Source organism: Mesocricetus auratus, unplaced genomic scaffold (genome assembly GCF_017639785.1).
Source record: "Mesocricetus auratus isolate SY011 unplaced genomic scaffold, BCM_Maur_2.0 Super-Scaffold_100676, whole genome shotgun sequence".
In the NCBI taxonomy this organism is placed as follows: domain Eukaryota; kingdom Metazoa; phylum Chordata; class Mammalia; order Rodentia; family Cricetidae; genus Mesocricetus; species Mesocricetus auratus.
The window spans coordinates 183,866,845-183,886,155 of NW_024429266.1; the positions used below are offsets into that span (position 1 = coordinate 183,866,845).

The 19,311-nt window shown below is 50.8% G+C and overlaps 1 protein-coding gene across 1 annotated transcript in view; it reads right to left on the bottom strand.

Moving 5' to 3' along the window:
• The window catches only part of Cd9 (CD9 molecule), a 32,594-nt gene extending 18,002 nt beyond the window's left edge, over positions 1-14,592 (bottom strand). The window contains exon 1 of the mRNA XM_040738147.1: positions 14,411-14,592. Within this exon, the coding sequence (XP_040594081.1) occupies positions 14,411-14,476 (66 nt within the window). The 5' untranslated portion in view covers positions 14,477-14,592. The remainder of the gene's footprint in view (positions 1-14,410) is intronic.
• Positions 14,593-19,311: the final 4,719 nt, after the last annotated feature.

Consider the following 19,311-nt stretch of genomic DNA (forward strand, 5'->3'; position numbering starts at 1 on the left):
CTTAGGTTGAAGATTAAGGTCAAAGAACTACATACAACTCTCTGTAGCGTGCTATAGCCACCCAGACCCTCTGTAGGGGAAAACGCTAATGACAACAGTAACAAGCCTCTAGCACAGAGATCGCAAGCACTCACTCTGTGTTGTTAGGTGCCCTCCGGTAATCCGAGAAGGTGGATGGCAGAAGCAGGTTAATTTGGGGCATTGGGTTCTGTTTTCTGGGACTGTGTGTCTTGGGTGGGAGAGGAAGATGGGTAAACTGACCTCCACACCCACAAGATGCTTGCCAGAGCCTGGGATTGGATGGAATGGCAGACATGAGGTGGTAGGGGAAGAAGAGGCATGCTCAGACCTCTCCTGGGGTCCAGAATGGCAGGGAGGGAGGGAGGGAGGGAAGGGCTCTTCCTGGCTTGCGGAGGAAATGACACCAGTTCTTAATTCTCCCTTACAGCAGATGCCCATTGCCCTGCTTTATGTTTTTGTTTTGAACACAGAGACGTGGGCACCTATAGGCACAGTTGCTTGCACTGCCACAGAAGTCAGTAACAGACCAAATTACTAGGATGTAGTTATCGCCATCAGCTCTGTTTCCAGGCCTTAAATACCAGTCAAGCCTGAAGAAAGCCATTGAGGCAGAGATAAGGCCCTCTGTGTCCACAGGCGAGCCAGGCCACCCGGACCTGTGGGCTCCCAGCCTCAGCCATCCCCATGGCAACCTCCTCTCCCCAGCAAATGCCAAGCATGAGAGGGCCGAGTCACCAGTTAGGAGGCTGGGCCAGGCAATGCCAGCAAGAACACACAGGATCCCGAGTTGCAGCCTTCTCTAATTCTCTCGCTGGTCTCCTCCCCCACTGGAACTTTTGGCTGTGGAAGGGCAGGGGTGTAGGCAGTGCTGGAGGTGGGCCTCGTCCTCCCACAGAGGGCCCCTCTCCCCAGTTATGAACAAGCCAGGTCCACTCCAACAGATGAGACTCCATGGCCACCTTTCTTAGAGGATCATGAACTATTAGCACGTGGTAATGTTTACAGAGCATGGAGGAACCAGCAGACCCAGGCCAGGTCTCAGACTTCTCTCTGTTCTACCAAGTGAGCAGCATTTACATCTGAAGCAAACCCACGGGGACCCCTCGCTAGCCAGGGGAGAGGGCTCCCCGGGAGCCTGCGGTTCAGCACATGCCCTAGGGCATTCTGACACTTTCACGTTCATAGTCACTGCCCTGGACTTTTTTGTTTGGATACTGCACTTGAAGGATGGACAGGAAACGACTTTCTCTCCTAGAGGAAGAGTGTTCCTCACACCCTTGCTGAAAACACCAAGAGAAGGAGAGGTGAGATTTCCTGGGCCCAGGTTCTGTGACTGCAGGAGGGGAACTATAAGCCTCAGCTGGAAGGAGCAAGGCTGTTTCCCCACAGGACAGTTAGGGAGAGTGGGGCTCCTGCACCCTAGCCAACCGGACCCCAAAGCCACAGGAAGTCCACCTGGACGGCTCGATGGTGCCAGGGAAGGCGGGGTAGGAGCGGGAAGCCTGAGGGGCGGACTCACTGGCTGGGCAGCTAGCTCCACGCAGAATGATCAAGGCCAGGAAGCTGAGGCAAAAGGCTCAAGTTGCAACCTGCATTTGGCTCACAAAGGTGCAAACGGATGTGCGCTTACCTCTTTACCTAGCTGGGCTCCAATGACTCAGGGGGCGTTTAAGAGGCTCCCAGTCAGAGCTGCAGTTTGGTGAAAACCACTCCCGGATTTTCCTGGGCCAAGCTGCTATTACGCATGAGAGCAGACTCGGCTGCACTCTACCCCAAACTCTGTAAGAGATCTCCCTTTTTATGTTTAAACAAGAAAACACACAGACACTGTGGTCAGGTTGCAGGTTCTCTACCTTCAGCACTGACCCAGTCTCTGGCAGATTTTCCCACCAGAGGCAGGTGATGGGGAAATAAACAATGTCCACAATAGAAGCTGACAGCAACAGCAGCAGTCACTATCTGTGAGGATCCTCGAATGCCAGGCATGCTGGGATGTGATTTATTCTGCTAGCATCCCTCTTTGACACATGATTAGGGATTCTCAGAGATGTTAAACAACTCAGAACCACAGTCAGAACCTTTGGCTCAAACGGAACCAAGGTCACTGGGATTAAAAACTGTACTTCTGAGAACTGTCCAGGTGGGACTGGGAATCCCCAAGTCAGGAATTGGTGGCCCGGACAGGTTTGACTGGGAAAAATACTCTAGCTTAAACCTTAGTGACAAGTATTTTTCTACTTGTCCAGGCTTGAGGATGAAGTGTTAGCTGCCTGGCAAGGGAGGGCAGGCCAGCTCTTCCCTGGGGTTCACTGTTCATTTTCTCTGCTGAGGCTGCAGGGGATCCTTGGAAAATGTGTTTAGGGAGCCCCAGCCAGGTGCCCCTTGTTATCTGTCCCTGATGCCTGCTCAGAAGCAGTGGTGACTGTGACATGACACCCTCCAGGACAATGGTTCTCAACCTGTGGGTTGAGACCCCTGGAGGTGTCGAAGGACCCTTTCACAGGGATCGACTAAAGACCATTGGAAAACAGATATTTACATCGGGATAAAGGTAGCAAAATTAGCCTAGCGGGGGTGGCCCATGCCTTTAATCCCAGCATTTGGGGAGGCAGAGGCAGGCGGATCTCTATGAGTTCCAGTCTAGTCTATAAAGGGAGTTTCCCAGCCTAGAAAACCCAAAACAAACAAACAGTAGCAAAACTACAGTTATGAAGTAGCAACAAAAATAAATTCAGGGTTGGTGGTTGCCATGACATGAGGAACTTCATTGAAGGGTCGAAGCGTTAGGAACCACTGCTCTAGGATCTGGCTTTGGGGGGGTGAGTGCGGTGGTCCTCATTGTCCTAGATGAGAGTATTCAATCCTCTCTTTGGGGAAGTACATGGGAAGACCCAGAGGGGGAGGGGCTAAGGTCTTAAAGACTTGGTTTGGGGTAAAGTTTGCTTCTTACACACACACACACACACACACACACACACCCTGTTTCATTCTTGTTGTTTTGAGGCAGAGTTTCATGTAGCCCAGGCTGGTCTAACTTGCTATGTATCTGAGGGTTACCTGGAACCCTGCCTGTAAATCTTAAATGCTGGGATTATAAGTGTGGGCCCCCATGCTGAGGTGGTGAACTATGGGGAATTAAAATCCAAGTTAGGCTTCATGAGGTGAGCCTTGACTATGGGGTTAACTTCACCACCCTTCCCCAACTAGGGAGACAGCCAAGCGTTCTGCAGATGGAGAGATAAGCTCTGTGACACAGTCCTGGAAGCAGGGCTGGAGGCCAGGCTCGGTTCTGAGCTACCTGTGCTGTGATTCCTCAGCGGGAAAAGGAGACCTGAGTGAACGGAAATGTTCGGGACCAGCTCTGTGCCACAGAACATTTACAGAAAGCTAAGCGGTGCTGTGATTCCAGCAGTGGCTGCTGGCATTAAGGCTTGCTAACCTGACCATGGGCGACTCCAGCCTCATATAACTGTTGACATTAAGGCTCACTAACCTGAGCACTGGGCTCTTCTTGTGAGCCAGGAAGGGACAACCAACAAGCTTTGCATTAAGGCTGCATTACCGCCTCTATTATGCAGACAGTGAAAATAGGCTAAGCCACTAATTTGTCATCTCCTCACAAAAGCCTGCGTTTTTAACAAGCCACCTCCCTCAATAATTACTCTGGTTCATAAATGACCTTTGCTGTTAACTTTTGCTTTTTTTTTTGCAGTTGATGGCCTTAAACTCACTTTGTGATTGACAAGAACTCTGAACTGTTTTGGGGTTTTGTTTTGTTTGTTTGTTTTTCGAGACAGGGTTTTTCTGTGGAACAGCTCTGACTGTTCTGGAATGTGCTTTGTAGACCAGGCTGGTTTTAAACTCAGAGAGATCTGCCTGTCTCTGCCTCCATGAGTGCTGGGATTAAATAAAGGCTTTCACCACCACCACCTGGTGAACCTTGAACTTTTGATCCTACTGCAGGCATGCAGCACCTGGCCCAGGTCCCTGTGACTACTGCAGTATCACGAGCAGTGTGTGTAGTACCCCCACCTCCCCAAATCCCAGCCTCCCCATAAGAAGCCAAGCCCTTAGGAAGGCAACTTCTAATAATTAAACACCTGTCTCCTCGTTCCGAAGGCTTTTCTGTGTGGCTGGCAGCCTGAGAACACGGTTGGCCTGCACACTGACCTGACCAGAGCTCTAGTTTAGGGATCCAGCACTCTGCAGTGGCGTCCATAGCCAGGCTCAGTTAATCAGTCAGAGATGAGGAACCAGACTTAAAGCAACTTGTCCACACACATCACAGCCTGTCACAGCACGTTCAGGGTGACTCAGCTATGGGCTCTCTTTGTCATCTGCATGACACAGGCCATGAGAGAGAAGTCTCCTTCTTGGTAGAAAGGGTGTATATGTGTGGATTTACTTCTCCAGGGTGTGGAAGAGAATCTAGGACCACATCAACATTTTCTCAGGGTATTGTCCTAATAATGAGGCAGCAGCTTGGTCTGGACAAGTTCAGGAATTAAGAAATCCCTCCTCTATAGACAAGAGTCAGCATCATTTAAAAGCCAGAGTCCAGAGCGGTGGTGGTGCACACCTTTAAACCCAGCACTTGGGAGGCAAAGACAGGCGAATCTTCATGAGTTTGAGGCCAGCCTTGGTCTACAGAGCGAGTTCCAGGACAGGCTCCAAAGCTATGCAGAGACCCCCCCCCCCGGCCCCCCATCTGGAAAACCTTAAAAGAACATAAACAAACAAAACCCCCAAACAAACAAAAAACCCCAAACCCCAGAATCCTTGGGCTGGGGTTGTCTCTAAAAGCCCCAAACCCTGGAGCCCTTGGGCTGGGGGTGTCTCTAAAAGCCCCAAACCCTGGAGCCCTTGGGCTGGGGGTGTCTCTAAAAGCCCCAAACCCCAGAACCCTTGGGCTGGGGTGTCTCTCAGCAGCAGAGTCAGGCCTTGCATGCTGGAGGCCCAGGCTAACCTCTTTCAAAAGGTCACATCTTGGTTCAAGTTTCCACTGCCTGCTTGCTAGGCGCACAGCATCCCCGGCCAGCTCAAAAATAATACCCTTTCCGCTGAAGGCAGGCATTTTGATCTTAACCAAAATCATGTGACATGGGGTTGGGGGTGTTTTGCTTTAGATTCCGGAACAGCACACACGTGTGTGTGTGTGTGTGTGTGTGTGTGTGTGTGTGTGTGTGTGTGTGTGTGTCCCGCCCCCGTGAACGTCTCACTACGGTGCCTATCGATTGGATGCACACACCCACTCCCGCTTCCCCACATTTTACTGTGTGGAGCAGCAGCTCTCGTCCCGTCTGTGGAAGAAGTGAAGATGGGCTCACACGGATGGCCCGAGGGGGGATGTGACCCTTCTTTTACAGGTTTCGAACAGCGCCATGTAGCATGGGCACTGGCAGTGTTGGCCAACGGCACTTATAGTACTTACTGCCCAATCTCCTCTCCCATCATGACATATTTTGACTGCTAAGGCAGGCAGGTTTTCCAGATTTCTGTGTCTTACCTATCACATGTCTCTTAATTTTCGATGACAAATGTTCACATATCAGCTTTCACACCTACACCCCACCCCACAAGGGATCAATTCACTTGAACTGTTTTCACAATGGGCCTTCTGGTTGACCTCCTCTTTGTGTGTGTGTGAAGCAGGGTCTCATACAGCCCAGGCTAGCCTCCCCAAGCACCTGAGGAAGATCTTATCTATTGATCCTCCTGCCTCCGCCTCCTAAATGCTGAGATATCAGGCTGGGGTCCATGATCCATTTTTATGTGGGGTAGGGGAGTGAAACCAGGGTTTCATACATGCTAGGCGAGCATTTTTATCAAATGAGCTACATCTCTAGATGCCATCTCCCTTCTTTTGATACGAAAAAAGCTGGGGCATACAGTAGCTTCTCTGAGATAATACCACAAAGAAAGTATTGAACTTGACTCTGATTGCAAAGTGCGTATTCAAAATCATTTTGTCAAGCTGTGTCTCTTCCGCCCCCCTAGTGGAAACTGAATTCAGGGACTCTGACGTTCCAATCCCAGTCCTAGAACTGTTGTATGTGGCTTCAGGTGCTCCTGAGCCTCTTCCCCAGTGAGCTGCCAAGGGACAGCCTAAGCAGGGTCTGGGCTTCCTTCCCCTGGCTGCTGGCCTCCGACCTTCAGCCACATCCTTGCTCCACGGAGTGACCTGGTGCCGCTTCTTCTCATCTACTGCTGCAGATGCCCACTGCCTCCACGGGTCAGTGTCCTTATCTCTTGGAAAACCGGCTTCTGAGATCCAACCTGGGGCCTCTGCCTGCACCCCACACCCCCTGCAGCAACGAAATGACACCAGCCCCTAAGACACATCATGGAGTCCCAGAGGTAACTGTGGTGTGGGGATGATGTCAGCTTCCCACTGCAAGGGACTAAACTAAGGGCTCCCCGATCCCAGCACTGGAAAATAATTTATTTCTGCTTGCAACAAGTTTTCTGGGTCACCTAAAGGTTATGTGCCTTAGACGCAGGGTCACAATTCAATTAGCAGAAAGCAGAGTATACAAGACTGTCCCAGGCTGGTAAAGAAGGTCTTTAACATTTGAGCATTGCCCGGTGTGGAGGCATCTATAATTCTAGCTTTTGGGAGGCAGAAGACTTTGAGGCCAGTATATTGTCCATATAGAGCATTCTGGGTCAGCCTGGGCTACAAAGTCAGTCTCAAACACAATACACCACCACATGTTTGAGACTGTCACTGGGGGCATCATAAAAGTGGTGGTACTCAAACTGCAAAGACACCTTAGTGGGGAGGGTCCATTTCTGGGGTGCACATTCCTCTCTAGGACTAGGTAGTGGAGGGTCCCCAGATTGAACACACCTATCAGGGCTGGGGTGTGACCACTTGGTGTATGCGTGAACTTGTGCAAACTGGCCCCTTACTTAAAAGAGGCACGCACTCCAGTACCTAAACCTCTACCCACTGGTGAGCTTCCAACTATTCATGGCTTTGCTGATCTTTTCATTCGGCCTTAATAAATCCATCGCGCCACTCATCATACTATAGACTCACTGGAGGTGGGAAAGAAATGAAAATTAGAATACCGCAGAATCTGTTTGACTTTAATAAAATGGTTCCATTTACTTTCTGGTATTTTTAGCCCAAGTCTAGGACAGCTCCAGTGAACCACACAGGGCTGTGCTGTTTCTGCTCCTGGACACACTGACAGTTCAAACTGGGGCATGAGTGAGTGAACAGCGCTGCCTTCTGACGCCCAGAAGCTGTCTGGAGGTGGGGAGCCAGCCACTGGCCCTCCCTGGGCAGAGTGAGCAGTGTCCACTGGACCCCTGATGGGCATCGGGTCTGCTGTGAAGGCCACTCTGTCCCTCTGCACAGTGCCCATTGTACACACTCAGCAAGCACCCAGGCTGTTGATAGCTCTCCAAGTCGTCAGTCTCCAAACCACAGAGCCTTCCTTAGAATCCAATTAACACAGGCAGCTTCCAAGCTAGACTGTTTTGTCATTCCTGCCACCTAACTCTGGAGACCCAATCCCTACCCCTGTCCCCAAGACATTCTGCCTTTCTCTAAGTCTGCAGAGGAGAGATCAGACGGGCTGGGCCCCCCAAGCTCCGTGTGGTGGGAAGAGGGATTCTCTGAGCAAAAGTGCCTGGAAGCTTATGAAGCTGGATCCCTTGTGTGCACTAAATGAATCAAGTCAGTGTCCAATCACTCAGCAACGATGAGGCATGGGGTCAGTGAGGACTGCGTGGGGAGGTGGTGCTACAGATCAGACCGCCCTGGTTTATCTCTGGAGTTCAGGGCTCCACTCCTTCCTTCTTTTTGATACTGGGGACTCATGATTTTATTTTGTGTGTAGGACTCTCTTGCCTGCCTGTATGTATGTGCAGCACGTTCCAGCTGGTGCGCTCGGAGATCAGAAGGAGGTGCAGGGTCCCTAGGAACTGGAGGTATGGATGCTTGTGAGACGCCATTCAGGGGCTGGGAACCAAACTTCAGGCCCCTGCAAGGGCAGCAGGTGCTCTTAAACACCGAGCCATCTCTCCAGCCCCCAGCGCACCAGTCTTGAACTTATGTTCCAGAGGTTCAAGCCAGACCAAGAGCAGGCTTGAGCCCCTGGAACGTCTCTTGGTGCCTAAATTCAGGGACACAGTGCTTTAAAAGGTAAAACCCACAAAGATACATCCAAGTCATATGATGACCAGAGTAATCTTGCAATGTTCATTTATGGCAGAGCACAATAGGTATTTTAGACATGACCTGCCTGTTGTTTTGGTTAATACAATTGGACCATCATCAAAGTCATGGAAAACTCAAATGTGTTGCCAAGGCAGATGTGACTGTTATGGGGAGGGGAGGGTTGAGAACTGTCTAACCAAGTACATGGAGTCAGAAGGATGGCATTAACTTAGCCATTTCAGTTTTTTTCTTCCTATTTATTTACTTTTGAGGTGGGGTTTCACTAAGTAGTTCTGGCTATCCTACGTAGACCAGGCAGGCCTTGAACTCAAGAGATTCACCTGCCTCCTGAGTGTTGGGATGCGCTGCCACACTCAGCTAAATTTAGGGTTTCTAATAGCATTATTAAATACCCTCTATTATTCCCCCATCCCATTCCAGGAAGTCACTTGTGTCAAAAACATGTGATTCAGGAGGTTACCTGGAAACCAAGGGAAACAAATCAAACTGGGCCATCCATGATCTGAGGTTCATGGGCATCTAGGACAAAAACAAAAGGAACAAAAACAAAAAAAGACAAAAAAAAAAGAAGCAAAACAAAACAAAAAACAACCCAAAATGAAAACAAATAAACCAACCATGCATAACGTTTTTCCCCATGGAAGAAATTCCCACTAATTTCATGGGATTCCCTGAAAAGGCTATGATCTCGAAGCCTACAGCAACATATACCTGATACCTATAAAAACTTAGCTGGAGTGGTGTTGGCCCATGTCTTTAATCCCAGCACTTTCAAGGTAGAGGATGGAGGATCTACCAGAGTTCAAGTCCAGACCCTCGCACAAAACAAAACACCCCACAAAAACCAAACAACAAACTCCCAAGCAAATGCCCCCCATTAATTCATGACTAAGTGTTTTCTTGGGTGGATAGGGTAGGAAGTTACCAGGATGAATATAATTTTTATAAAATTGTCTCATCTGGGGACAGGATGTTGCTTTTCACAGCTGCATGCCACCACTTGACGGAAAATGAAAATGTCCCTGGACCAGCCTGACTTTTTCCACAGATTGGAGAAGCCAGATGACCTGCAGTCAGACCTCCAAAGCAGGAAAACACACAAAAGATACTAAGACTGCTTTTTTTTTTAGTTGAAATACATTGTTTTCTGGTGGTAGATCAGGATCCGGGAGATCTTTCTGTCTGTCTGTCTGTCTGTCTGTCTGTCTGTCTGTCTCTCTGTCTGTCTCTCTCTCTCTGTTTTTCAAGATAGGGTTTCTCTGTTGCTTTGAAGCCTGTCTTTTGGAATTCACTCCGTAGATCAGCCCGGCCTCAAACTCACAGAGATCTGCCTGTCTCTGCCTCTCAAGTGCTGGGATTAAAGGCGGGCGCCACCACTGCCTGGCATCAGAGAGGTTTTTCAACCTTTGCAAAGGAGAGGCTGTTGCTCTTCTGTGTGTAATAAGTAAAACGCATTTCTGCAAGGCTTTGGCTGGAAAGCAAAAACAAAACCCAGACTTTGAGGGCTCGGGGGTTGCAGCTCAAGGGCAGACAGAATGCTTGCCTCCCAGGTATGACAGATCCTATCGAGAAGCTCAGAAGTCACAATGTCACTTCTCTTCACGGATTTATCCAGAACACATAAGGCAGCAACAGTGATGCACAAGCCACCAGAACCCTGAGATCTGAGCCCCCTGCCCCGACCCCACCAAGCCAGAAATACCCAGGCAAAAGTCATCTATCTACCTCTGTGTGCTACCAAAGAAAAGGTGGATTTTTTGTTTTGTTTTGCTTTTTTTTCTTTTTTAATCCAAGGTATTTTTAGGCCCCAAACTGTGTGGTGACCAATCTGAGTCTACATCTCCTTATAAAAAATGAATTGAACCTTCAAAAAACCAGACAGAGCCACCCCAGTACACACAGGCCTGTGTGTAAGATAAAAGGTTCATGTCCTACACACTTCCCAAAGGGAGGACTGAGAATAGCAATTTGTGAATACAGAAACCAGGGAAGGCTCATTTAGGGGAGTAAGCACTGGCCACCCCGTTCCACTCCTATCAAAGCCTGTCCAAATTTGGGAAGTAACCAGTAACTGGCAGCCAGCAGCCGAGGCTTCTCTGGATCCATAGCAAGCTCTGGAATGTTGCCACCGGCACTTTAAAAACAGGGGCAGAGTCTGTGAGAGAGAAGTGTGGGTGTGTGTGAGTGTATGCACACGAACTCGGTTCTCACCACCACCTAGAGTCCAGATTCCTGATCTTGGTTGGCGGTAACTATGGCTGGGGTAGGGGAGGAACCCAAGAGGCAGGCAGGGCCGGGTCCTAGTTTCCACCGCTGGGCAGACGCTTGGCCTCAGCTCACCCTCTCCCCCACCTGCCAGCTCCAGCACAAGCGGGGCAGTGTCACTGCAGCCCGGGCGCTCTGTGGGGAGCCATTTTATGCAACAGTTCAGCCCAGCATCCAAGTCAAACAACTTCTGGGAAGCAGCAAGCTGGGTGGGGAGGGGCTCTCATCACAGCCACCCACCCCTCCATTGCCTGCCCAGACTCAAACTCAGATGCCATAGAACCCCCTAGAGGCCCCGCGCCTTTACTTTTGGGAGTGGGGTGTCCCTTCCTCCCTGAGTCAGCTATGTGGCAACACAAATGGAGTCACTGTTCGGCCTGGGAGAACGGGGCTGACTCGGTTAGCAGGGAGTCGTGGTAGAGATGGCTGGACACGCCACGTGGGAGTGTGGGTCACACTTGACCAAGGGTCTACCATCGAAGCTCAGGGTTTCTGCCGAACACACAGCATCACCCAGGATGGAGATGCTGAATCCAGGGCCATGCTTCGACCATTACTGTCTGTGACCAGGAAAGGTCGAGGCAATGGAGCATACCCAACAGAACCAGGCGATAAGGAGACCACTCCCTAGAGTGAGGGAAAATGAAAGGAGCAGGAAAAATCCAAGAAAACAGGTTTGTACTCACAGGTCAAGGTCAAGGGAACAAACCTCAGTATCCACTTCCTGCAGCCCAGCCACAGGTGAGGTAGGGGGATCGTGCTCGCAGTGGCAGGGGGGTTGTTCTACAGACTGAACTTGAGTGGACCTTAGAGGTCATTTATTTCAGCAACTCATGGATTTGTGATGAGGAAACTTCGGTGTGGATCAGAAGAGTGAGCTGCCTGCGGCTTCAAAGTAATCAGGGGACAAAGCTGCACTCAGCCAGGCTCTGCCTATGTTTCTAAGCAACTGCAAAGAAGGTAAGGCTGTCTCTGGAGGAAGAGAACAGCCCCTCTGCTATTTCCATCCTTTAGGATGGGGAAGGGGCAGACATAGTGTCTGGGGGGGGCAGGGGGAGCAGAAGCAGGATCTGACTCAGTAGAGCCCATCTGTCCCTTCCTAGCCTAGGCCAAGGAGTACAGAAAGTTCTCACTAAGCAGGCTCAGGATCCGGGAGGATGGGAAAGAGCTGGCCAGGACAAGAGGATCAAGGGGGGTCGCACAGCAAGACCCCAAACAAAAACTAATGGAAAAAGGCACATTACTGGCCTGGCCCAAGGCTGGCCACCACATCTCATGAGAAAGACTTTTCCTCCTCCCTTCTTATTTTTTATTTTTCTTTTCTTTTCCTTCTTCTTTTTGGAGGGAGTGAAGGGATAGACATGAGGTCTGAGGGAAATTCGGGAACAACCAAAACAGGTTGGGGAGGTTTGGCCCTGAAGATGTTGGAAAAACAGACTGATTGCTGGCGTGGTTGTGGGTATGAGACGCCTGACATGAGGAGGGCAGGCTGGGAAGACTCAGCTGTCATGGAGCAACCCGCAGGGGACACACTCGGGCCTGGAGAGAGGCAGTGTTCCCTCTTCTGGTCCTCCCTCTCCTCCACTGTCCCACTGCAGCTAAGGTTGCTTCTCCTTGATTCCTGCCACCCATCCCTTTAGGATCTTCTGCACACAAAGGTGGCCACTGCTCTTCAAAGCCCGTATCAGGTTCCAAATGTCAAGTTCATAAATCACTGGTCTCAAGAGAGCAAAGTGGTGACATCATAATAATCCTAGCAGTCCCCTGAGATCACAGCCTGTCATAAATGATATTTTGAGGAGTTTCATTTCATCCTTCTTCTACTCCCACCCAATAGCCAAACCCAGTTGGGTACCTTACTTGATAATGTCCTGTCACTTGACCCTGGGTATGCCACTTGACCTTTCATGGACCGGATTTCCGGTCATCAATAGGTAAAATGGGGATAATGCTTCCTTCTTGGGCTACAACATGGGGTTAGGGGAGGCCTTTGCAGGCTGTAAAATACTTTACACGGAGACTGTAACGGGACGGGGCTTTGTCCCTATGGGACCCCAGGGTAGGACAATAACGAACTTACCCCCAAATGGTAAGAGTAGAAGAGGAAAGGAGGAAAATGAGGGGCACAGGGGATATAGTAGTAGCTCAGCTTGCAGTCTTGGGTAAGTCACTGCCCCTGGCACTCTTGTTTCCCCAATGTGAACAGGAGAGCTGACATCTACAGTTGTCCCACAAGTTGTTCCCGACCCTAGAACCAAGTCCTTCCAGAGTGCGATTGTTCTGTCTCATGAGGCATTAGTCAACCAGCTCCCTAACCTGGGCAGGGAGCTCTGGATAGGAATGGAGTGGCAGGCAGGAGACAAGTCAGACAGATTGCAGACCAACCGACTGAGTAGACATTGGGCGGCCACCGGCACCTCCCTTCAGTCCCTCGCAGATGTCATGGGGGCAGACGGGGGATGCAGACATGCTGTGACACTGTGTGTCCCCCTAGCCCTAAACTTTCACCCCATCTAGGCAGACAGTTGGGGAGAGAGGCGGCTAGGGTAGGGTGAGGAAAACTAGCCCAAGGACAGGGCGGGGCTGGGCGGGGCCAGCAGTCTGTCAAGACTGTTTTGTGGTGCTCTAGCAGATGAACCAGCCAAGCCTGAGAGCTGGGGAAACACCAGGAGGGAATGCCCCTCTGACATTCTCTTGTAATATGGGTGTGGTGACTCCTAGAAACCCAAGGTAGTGTCTGTAGGCTGCAGATCATTCCGAGCAGCCCTGGACAATATTAAAACTTACACTGGCCGGAGGATGGTAAGCACCTGACAGCCGACTCTAAGGGAATAGTGCACTTTTTTTTTTTTCTTTTTGGTTAAAAGTCCGCGGTGGCACATAACCTGTTTCTACCGTCATCTCTTGAGGGGCTGCCTGGCCAAACCCTTTCCTGTCTGCCTGGGATCAAATGCTGTCCATTTGTGTGTAGGGGGTGTGCCCTCTCAGAAGTAGGACACAAGGGTCGTCCTTGTATTTCCTTGCTTCTGTCCTGTAGGGAGCGGACACTGTTGCTTTTCCCAGACTTCCAAAAGCGGAGAGGTAGGGAGTGTAAGCCAGTTCCTCCTCCCCTACCCCGCCCCTTCTGTGCATCTTCCCCAGGTGAACGGCCATTCGTGCGGCCCTGCCTGGCTATTTCTAGGAGGGCGAGGCTTCAAGCCCACAGTACCTCATTACCCTGGAAATGCAGAAACACCGGACCTATACCACCTAGAGGCGCCGATAGGCACCTTCCCCTCCCTTCTCTCCCTAACTCTCCCCGAGTTCTCTCCAGCCGAGATAGTTATCGCTCTTGAAAAAGAATCAAGACAATCTAGTCTTTCAGGTAGCATGGGCGTTCTCACGGGGACCGAGAGTTCAGACTGTGAACAAGGAAAGTCCGTCCTCCAGGTGCAGAGGACTCCCCCCGTCTCAAACCGCTTCCTCTCCAGAGTGAGGGTGCCAGGAGCCCCTCGTGGGAGCCCCTTTGCCACCGTGGGACCACCGAGATGGGAGCCCCTGCCCTGCTCGCCAGGAGCCTCACGGGCCAGGGAGGGCCTCGAGTTACTCGAAAAGGGGTACTCCGCTCCTCCTTGACACTTCCCCTCTGGCAACCGGGGGTGCTCCGGGTGACAGCCGACACAGACCCCATCTCAGCTCCTCGGCTGCAGAGGGGCACGGGAGCGGAGTGCACAGCCCGGGCCACCAGGACCCCGCTTCTCCCGCCCACCTGCCCGTCCAGCGGCCAGCTGGCAGCCGCCGCGCCTTTCTCTTCTCGCTCTGAGTCCGCCTGGCGCTCGCAGTACCAGCTCCCCGAGCTCCCGGGCGCCGGGACACCCACGGCTCCGGACGCCGTCCCGAGCTCGAGAACAGGTGGCCTCGGACAGGAGCGCGCGACAGTCGCCTCTCACTCACCCAGAAGATGAAGTTAAATCCGAAGAGCAGGTATTTGATGCACTTGCTACCCCCTTTGACCGGCATGGTGTAAGCTGGGCTTGCGTGGGACAAGAGGAGCGCACGACTGGGACAGAAGGGACACGCAACGGACTGAGACACGCTGAAGCTGGGGGCTGGCCTACGGCTCCACTTTTAAAAAGTGCCACTCCTTACGGCGATCGGCCAGCTGCGATGCGCATGTGCCGAGGGATGCCGACCCCGCCCCCGGCCCACCTGCCCCGCCCATGCCTCGTTCCCTCCCCAGGCCCAGGTTCTTGGACTTCGGTTTCTCGGCGTTGCGGAGCCCTCCCTACACCCTGCCCTTCCGGGACTCGTTCCTGAGACCCCCTTTCCTTTCATCTTCCTCCTTTCCACCGTCTTGGGGTCTTTCCAGACCTCCAGACCCGGCTACTTTTACCCGGGAGTTAAGTACAGGCCTCGCCTTTCCGATTCGTTCTGGGCGCTGCGCCTAAGAGTTTGCGTTGGAAGACCCCCAGGGTCATGCATTCTAAAGGACCTTTTTAAATTCCTGCAACAAGTCTGCCGGCCCGTTTGCCTAGCTTGCTTTCTCTCCAATGCCTCCTTGTAAACCTTTCTGGACTGAACGTACTTATTTGAGCACTGTGGCCACTGGAACGCGCTGGGTGCCAATCTGAGCATTTCTCCTTTGCTAAAAAAATTCTTCATTCACAGACTTAGTCGAGTTGAAATTCTTCATCCGGTGTTTACTCCTCACATTCCTTACCCCACCTGGTGCCACACCCTTGCTCTGCCCCACCTCGCAGCCTGCAGGTGGTGTGTGGCTGGCTACCCCTACCTCCTTTGCCTGTGAAATTTTATTGTGTTTTATTCTTTATTTAAGTTTAAACTTACTATTATTTTGAGACAGAGTCTTACTATGCAGCTCTGTCTGGTTTGGATCTGACTTTGTAAACCAGGCTGGCCTCGAACTCATCATGCCCTGTAATTCCATTGTTTCTGAAGCAGGGGCTAGCCGTGTAGCCCTGCTGACCTGGATTTGCTTATGTAGCTCAGGCTGTCCTCAATGCCAGATCCTCCTGCCTTGGCTTTGTTGGTCCTGGTGTTACAGGCATGGGCTGCCACATCCTGCTCTGTGACTCTTTAAATTCTTCCTTGATTCTTCTAACCTGGGTGAGGAGGTCCTTTTCAACATCCTTTGTAACATTTCCTTCCTCTTCCCAGCAGAAAGTTTCCTTGTAGGTCTTTGTTGCAAAAGTAAACCATACTCATTACAGAAACATCAGAAAATGCCAAGAAGCAAAAAGAATGTGAGTTAAAATTTCACCCGGGTTACACAGTGCGTTGGAGACAATCTGGACGTGAGACCCTGTCTCCAAAAACAAAAACCAAACAAGACAATTTTTTCACGTAGCAAAACCACCCTCTGTTAGCCTAGCACAGCTCTTGCTTCGGTATTTATCAGTGGACTGGTTTCATAAATCGATCCACTTAGAAATACTTTTTTTCACAGTTCACTTTGGAAAGATACTTTGCTAAGGGCAGGAGTTGAGAGCAACAGATTCTCTTGTCTTTTCTACCTGAAAGAGTTTAGGAGCTGGCTAGGGGGCAGGAGTGCAGGGGGAAGGACGGGGAGGCAGGAGACTCCGAGGTGGGGTGTTCAATAGAGGGGTCTCTGAGAGCTCTAAGGAGAGACCATTGCTCTTCCATTTCATGACAAGGCAAGGAAGCCTGGCGGAGCTGGGGCTGGGGCTCTCATGGTCTTAGGTAGAGAACGCATGAGGACTCTGTCCTCTGAGAGTGCTTGAGGGGAGGGGATGAGCCTGAGGGGTTTAGGGTGGAGCCCTGACCACGCAACACAAGAAGACAGGCTGCAAGCTCTGTGAGGCTAAGAACCACTGTTTGGACCTCCAGTCCCCGGTTTAGAACAGGAATCGGGGTGCATTTGAGGAGGCGCAGTTAGGTAAGATGAAGCTGGCAGTGGAGGGCGATGGAGAATGGGCTGGGGGCAGTGTGGAGATGTGAAGAGTTTAGGGAAGGTAGGAGGGACAGCGAGACCTAAAAATCTGCTGAGGAGACAAGGGGAGGGGGGCCGAGGGGGAAACCTGACCTAGAGCCAGATCTCTAAGGGTGTGCTTCATTTGTTCCACATTTTTTAGGTCTTACTGAGTGTAACGCCACGAAGCTACTATATCCACAGATATGTGGCATGAGAGACCCTAACAGGCAATTCCATGAATGTCCCTCTGTCAGTCTGAGATCCCTTAAGCTGGGGGCATCCTGGGGAAGCTACCTGTAGTGGGCAAGCTGGGTGGAGGACATAGAGCCAGGAAGGAGAGGCAGAGCCTAACTTGAGTCTCTTGCTAGGAGGAGTGGATGTCAACAGTGCTTTGCTGATTCAGTAACTGGCTCACTGAGGATGGCTCCAACAGGATGTGTGGTACAACCAGGCGCTGGGACAGGGTAAAACATAACATACCCTTGTTCTGGCGGGAGTCCATCCATTTTGGGAGAACAGGTCTCAAGAAAAGGTTTAATCTCCTTGTAGCCCCTCCCGAGGACCATGGGAGAGAGGGGTTCAGTAAACATTTCCATCTTCAACAGAAACTACTTTGGGCAGCAGGGAGTGCGGAAGGAGGTCCCCCAACCCCCACCCCCTTGCTGTCACTATTATTATCTACACCCACGGAACAGCTTAAGAACCCATTACATATAATCGGAGGGGTTTTGTTGTTGTTTTGTGTGGCGGCCTTACATGCTGAAAGCCCTGGACCTGGAGTGAGTGAGGAGAGTGACCTCTGGTCTTGGTCCCTGCTCTGTGGTTATTGGGACAGGTCAGCTCCTGTCCCTGGACCCTGGTCTTCTATGGTGTAGTGACATTCTGGGCCAAAATGTGTTTATTACAGGAGCTCATTGCTACAGGCAACCAGGAAAAGGGAGGGATGGAAAAAAATGTGGTTTGCTTTAACTGGAAGAGGAAAATGTGGGTAAGCCCTTGAGTCAGAGATCACATGGTGGCAGTCAGGCCTTCCAGCTTTTGTGGAGTTGAAACTGGGAAAACTTTTTTCTGCCTTCCCTGGGGGGATCCTGTTTCTGGAAAACCCCCTCAACTCGGGGTGTGTGTGTGTTGGCTCTTGTACTCCCCCTGGTGGTAAGATGTAAACACATCTGGCCAAGCCAGCTTTGGTTTCAGCAAACGTCGCAGAGACTGTTCACCCTCTCAACCCAGGTCTGGGCACCTGTGTATGCAGTCTCCTTCTCCCTGTCCCGAGCCTCCTGTATCACCGACCACTTGGGTTTGTTGCTTTCACTACTAGAAGGTTCAGCTGCTGCCTTTATTCTAAAGGCAGGTATGTGAGCCTCCTGCAAACACTCTTGTCTCATCCTCATGCATGGCTTGGTGTGACTCTCCCATGTCACCATATTCCCGTATTGGTACGCATGTTGGTGGTGAGCACCTTCAAAGGACACTCGATATGTAGGTGGGGGGTGAGCAGTTAGGAGCACTGGCTGCTCTTCCAGAGGATCTGGGTTGTAGTCCCAGCACCCACATGGCAGTTTGCAACCAACCTGTCACTCTCCTGTGACCTTTGTGGCCACCAGGCATTCGTGTGGTTCCCAGACCTACATGCAAACAAAACACCCCCACATATACAGAATGAAAGTTAAGATAACACATTTAAAAGGAACTGATTGAATTCCTCCGTGAACACCTCTGGCATAAGCTTGGGGAGATGTGCTGCAGTCGGGGTTGGCCTGCAGGTGTCTCGGCTCTCACCACTTCCTTTGTTTACCTCACCCCTCTGTCCATTCAGGTCGCTGTCGTATTTGTTCAGCAGCAGTCCAAATGTGTCCCGTCTTAGTCCCTGAAACTTGTGGGTGCACCACTATGCCTAGCGTAAGGGGCTGTGGATGGATTCAGTCAAAGGATCTTGAAATGGGGATTATTCTAGTGGAACTTTGTAACCAAAAGAGAGTTTTGCTGTTTGCTTCTGTTTTTGACAGGGGCTAACTAAGTAGCCCAGGCTGGTTTTGAACTCTAGATCATCCTGTCTCATCTTCCTGAGTACTGGAATTTCTCTATCTCTTTTTCTTTTTCTGTTTTCCTTCCTTCTTTCCTTCCTTTCTTCCTTCCTTCTCGCCTTCCTTCCTTCCATCCTTTGGTAGTTTTGGCTGTCCAAGAACTCACTACATAGAACAGACTGGCTTTCAACTCACAGAGATCCTTTTATATTTGCCTCCTGAGTGCTGGGATCAAAGACATGCACTACTACACCTGACCTGAGTACTGGCATTTCAGTAGTGTGTCATCATCTCCAAGTCTGCAAAGAGTTCTCTCTTTAAAAGTGTTTTTATCTTATTTGTGTGTACGAGCAACGGATGTTTTGACATGTGTACGCCTATGCACCGCTTGTACGCCTGGTGCCCACGGGGGACAGAGGAGGATTCAGATTCCCTGGAATTGGAGTTACAGACAGTTGAAGGCCATCGTGTGGGTGCTGGGAATTGAACCTAGGTCCTCTGAAATGTAGTTATGAGACAGTGCACTTAACTGCTGAGCCATCTCTCCATTCCACCAGAGTTCTTACGAAAGAGAGGTTTCCTAGCCAGAGAACGAGCTGTGAGGACAGAAACCCAGACTGGGCTGGAAGCAGGACCAGGTGAAGATGTGAGTTCTCCCCTACAGCTGTCAGGGAGAACAAGCACCCCGCTGCCTGCTTCCTGGCCTCTGGAATGGTAAAATAATTAAATGTGTTATTTTAAGCCACTACATTTGTCATGATTTATTACAATAGTAGAAGGGGATGGACACAGCTATTAAAATAAACACTGGGGCCAGAGTGAAAAATCTCTGGGGGATCCTGCATGTAAAATGAGTTTTCTCTTTTTAGTCCTTCTAT